The sequence below is a fragment of the Echinops telfairi genome, unplaced genomic scaffold (genome assembly GCF_000313985.2).
Source record: "Echinops telfairi isolate 266 unplaced genomic scaffold, ASM31398v2 ScPeMD7_70;HRSCAF=299, whole genome shotgun sequence".
In the NCBI taxonomy this organism is placed as follows: Eukaryota; Metazoa; Chordata; class Mammalia; order Afrosoricida; family Tenrecidae; genus Echinops; species Echinops telfairi.
In genome coordinates this window covers 65,128,615-65,132,347 of record NW_022103968.1, presented here as the reverse complement: position 1 = coordinate 65,132,347, position 3,733 = coordinate 65,128,615, and the positions used below count along the sequence as shown (strand labels likewise).

The following is a 3,733-nucleotide window of genomic DNA, read 5'->3' as shown; positions in this document are numbered from 1 at the left end:
ACAACCAATGGCACGAGAGTCTTCCGGAAAGCAGAAGGGATAAGCTTCTAGTTGCAATACTTTGTAAAGGCAAATGTAGCTTAGAGAAGAAGCATTGCCTAAGTTTCATATCATAACGGAAGAAAATGTCCATTTCAATTTCTTGGTACACGTTACTGAACTAATGCTTCTTTGGTTATTGGATCATCTAACCTAGGAACGGAGCCAGAATCTCTAGGAGGAAGGCCTGGGAAGGGCTAGGTTTAAAAGCATCTGAGGTTGATTCTTATTATTGGAAAATTGAGAAAACACTTCAGGTGTTACCCTCCCTGCCTCTATTCCCTGGCTGCTCTCGGTGAGCTCCTTGGATCAGAAACAGGAACATAGGTATCACCTGGAAGCTATTTGAAAAGCAGTCTCTTGGCCTGATCCCAGATTATGAATCAGAACCTGCACTTTCACAAGCTTCCTCGGGTGATTCATGGGCACATTAACATTTCAGAAACAGACGGCACTATTTTTATTTCTCAAATAAAAAGGTAGCTCTCTGCCTCTGCAGAATTCCATCGTTCCCTTCTGCTAAACCGTGGAGACCAAATCAACAGTGCGTTCTGTCCACAACATGAGCATCCTCAAGGAAGATGCACGCCCCCCTCCGTCATTTCTTCCCACCGCCCAAGTGATACTCTCTTCCAACGTAAGATCACTTTGTTTAGGTTCATGTTTCAATCTCATTCGTTCTCACCTTCACAAGTTTTGCCGTCACTTCTTAGCACTCGGCCAACTCCACACTCACAGCGATAGGAGTTTTTGAGGTTTACACAGATCTCACTGCAGCCACCATTGTTTAGCTCACATTCATTTTCATCTGCGAATAGAAACCACACCTTTTACATCCTGCGGAGTGACTAACTCATCCTTTTCACAAGCTCCTTAGTGAACCCTCCTTTCAGAACATTGGGGTACACCTTCCACAACCCTGGGGCATAGTGTTTACCGGTTGGGCTGCTAACCACAAGATCAGCAGTTTGAAACCACCAGCTGCTTCACGGGAGAAAGATGAGACTTTCTCCTCCCATGAAGAGTCTTCAAAACCCACCTGGGCAGTTCTACTAGCTCCTAGAGCAGTGGTCCTCACCTTCCGAATGCCGACCCTTTAATACTGTTCCTCATGTTGTGGTGACCCCCCCAACCGTGAAATTATTCTCGTTGCTACTTCATAACTGTAATTTTGCTACTGTTATTAATCAGGCAACCCCTGTGACAGGGTCGTTTGACCCCCAAAGGGGTTGTGACCCACAGGTTGAGAACAGCTGTTGTAGGCTGACAGCAGAACATGTACACAATCCCAAAGCTCTTAATATCTGAAAAATACTCTCACTCCCCTCTCAGATCTAAATTTCTACTCAAATTAAAATTGTAGGTGGGGCTTGGAAATGCTCGGGGGATAAGGGAATTAAAAGATAATGGAATTTTGGGAACCCTTCAGACTAGCGTTGTCCAAGAGAAATAGCAAACAGGCCCCATAGATAGCTTTCAATTTTCTAATAGCCACATTTTATAAAGTTAAAAAAAGAGGCAAGTAACACTAATTTTAATAATATAGTCTCTTTAATCCAGTAAATCTGAGAGGGTTTCGTTTCAATATGTAAGCAATACTCGTGACGGGATAGTTTGCTTCTTTTCTCTGCATGTATTTATAGCTGATGCTAATGTTTCATTAGGAATACTTGACTTAAGTTTAAACTCATGAAATTTACTGTGAGCTACTCAAGTTGGGTTAACCATTTTTAAAAACAAATGTATTTTCCAGTGACTGAATTGAGTATCAGTTTTAAATGAATAAAAATAAATGGAATGAACATTCAGTTTTTCAGTGACACTAACGGTGACTAACCCCATTTCAAGTGCTCCACTGCCACCTGTGGCCAGTGGTGACTCTACTGGACAGTGCAGTTCTAGCCTGGTCCTAATCACTCGATACATTGGGCTTGAACCAAATATCCCCCCACAGTGTTCAGGATCACCTAAACCAAAGAGCTCAGAGGCAGGAAGAGCTTTTCCTTTGTCCCTTTAATCCCAGGAGTGTGTTTCTACTTCACAATTGCTGCTCACCAAAGCACGTCTGCTTGTCAGGACCCAGCCTGGTCCCAGGAGCGCACGCGCAGTCACTGGCATCCGGGCAGTTCCCATTGCAGTCCTCATCACAGATGTCATAGAAGTCTACGAGACAGAAAGACTGCGCGTTGGTGTGGGGACCATGCGCTCGCTCGTGGAGAAAATTCCTTGCCAACACCAAGGGAATTCTCATTGACCTGGATTTACATAATCCAATAAACTGCTTAGGAACACCTATCACGATGATCAGTGATTCTCAAAAATATATATTTTTTTTCTTTTGCGGGGGGAGGGAGACCCCTTCCATCCCCCCGCCACATAAAGCCAGCACCAAGTATGAGCTATAGACTGGAAAACAGATAGACAGGCCTCCATTAGGCACTCTTGTTTCCCAGCTCTCCAGGTGGCACAGTGGCTAACACTGGGCTGCTATGTGACAAGGGTAAAAAAGGCCTGGCGCTGCTATGCTACCCTATCGATGCCAACCAGCAATCCGACCGGGAGGTTCTCCTCTGTAGCACAGGGTCACCGGGAGTCAGAATCACCTGACAACATACATTTGCCCCCTAGGGATTCTATTTCTAAATGGATATAGATTTTGGCAGCATACAGCATTTTTCTTCTAGGTATTCTATTGTTTAAATGTCCGTATATAGATTTTGATGGGATTAATTATACAGAAGCTCATTTAAAAATTGCTGAACTGATCTCAAGTAGCTTATCATTTTTCTACATATATACTTTTAAAATCAATGGGTAGTAAGTTCAATGCTACCTTATGATGTAGTAGATATATACATATATACTCGTGTATAAGCCGAGTTTTTCAGCACATTTTTATGCAGTCATTGTGGTAAAATTAGGTGCCTTGGCTGATATTCAGGTCAGCTTATACTCGAGTATACATACACACTTCAAAGAAAAATTCCATTATCTTTTAGTTGCATTTTCTCCACAAGCTGTGGAGGCCTTTCATATATTAGGGTAAGTAAACATGTATTGCTACTAGGGTTCCAATTTAATCATGTATGAGTTTATTCCAAACAAAATGTGTTTAGATGTGTCTCTGCGACCTGAAGACATGTTCTCTCAGTCATACACCCATCTTAGCCTTGTTGGGTGCCTTCAAAACAGAGGTCCAATCAAAAGTGGCTCCCAATGGGGTCTGCTGGGCTAGTAGATTCAAGGCAGAGAGGCCAGCTCAGAAAGTTAGGATGACATATTTGGGGGATCCTAAAGCAGTAATCCAGATATATTTTCTCAAAGGATACAGGATGATCAGAGGGGCTTGTTACAAAGAAGTTTTAAGAGAAGTAAAAGTTGATCAAAAGCAATGATGGCACAATAGCCGCCCTTGAGGGGTTGAGTACCAGGACTGTCAGTGGCGCAGCAGAAGGGGCTGTGTAAGATCTGTACAAATAGCAAAATATAACATAATAAGGGTTCGCAAGGGTGGCAGGGCGGGGAGGGAGGGAAAAAAGAGGAACTGATATCAAGGGCCTCAGGAAGAAAGATAAGGTTTTGAAATTGTTGATGGCAATATATGTACATATCCGCTGAACATAATGAATGTAAAGATTGTTATAATATATGTAAGAATAATTTATAAATTATCAAGGGTTCATGAGGGAGGGGG

General features: G+C 42.7%; 1 protein-coding gene across 1 annotated transcript in view; it reads right to left on the bottom strand.

Moving 5' to 3' along the window:
- The window catches only part of OIT3 (oncoprotein induced transcript 3), a 25,038-nt gene that overhangs the window by 15,838 nt on the left and 5,467 nt on the right, over positions 1 to 3,733 (bottom strand). Inside the window, exons 3-4 of the mRNA XM_045291552.1 lie at positions 2,095 to 2,202; positions 725 to 847 (exon numbers count right to left, since the gene is read on the bottom strand). Coding sequence (XP_045147487.1) covers positions 725 to 847; positions 2,095 to 2,202 — 231 coding nt within the window. The remainder of the gene's footprint in view (positions 1 to 724; positions 848 to 2,094; positions 2,203 to 3,733) is intronic.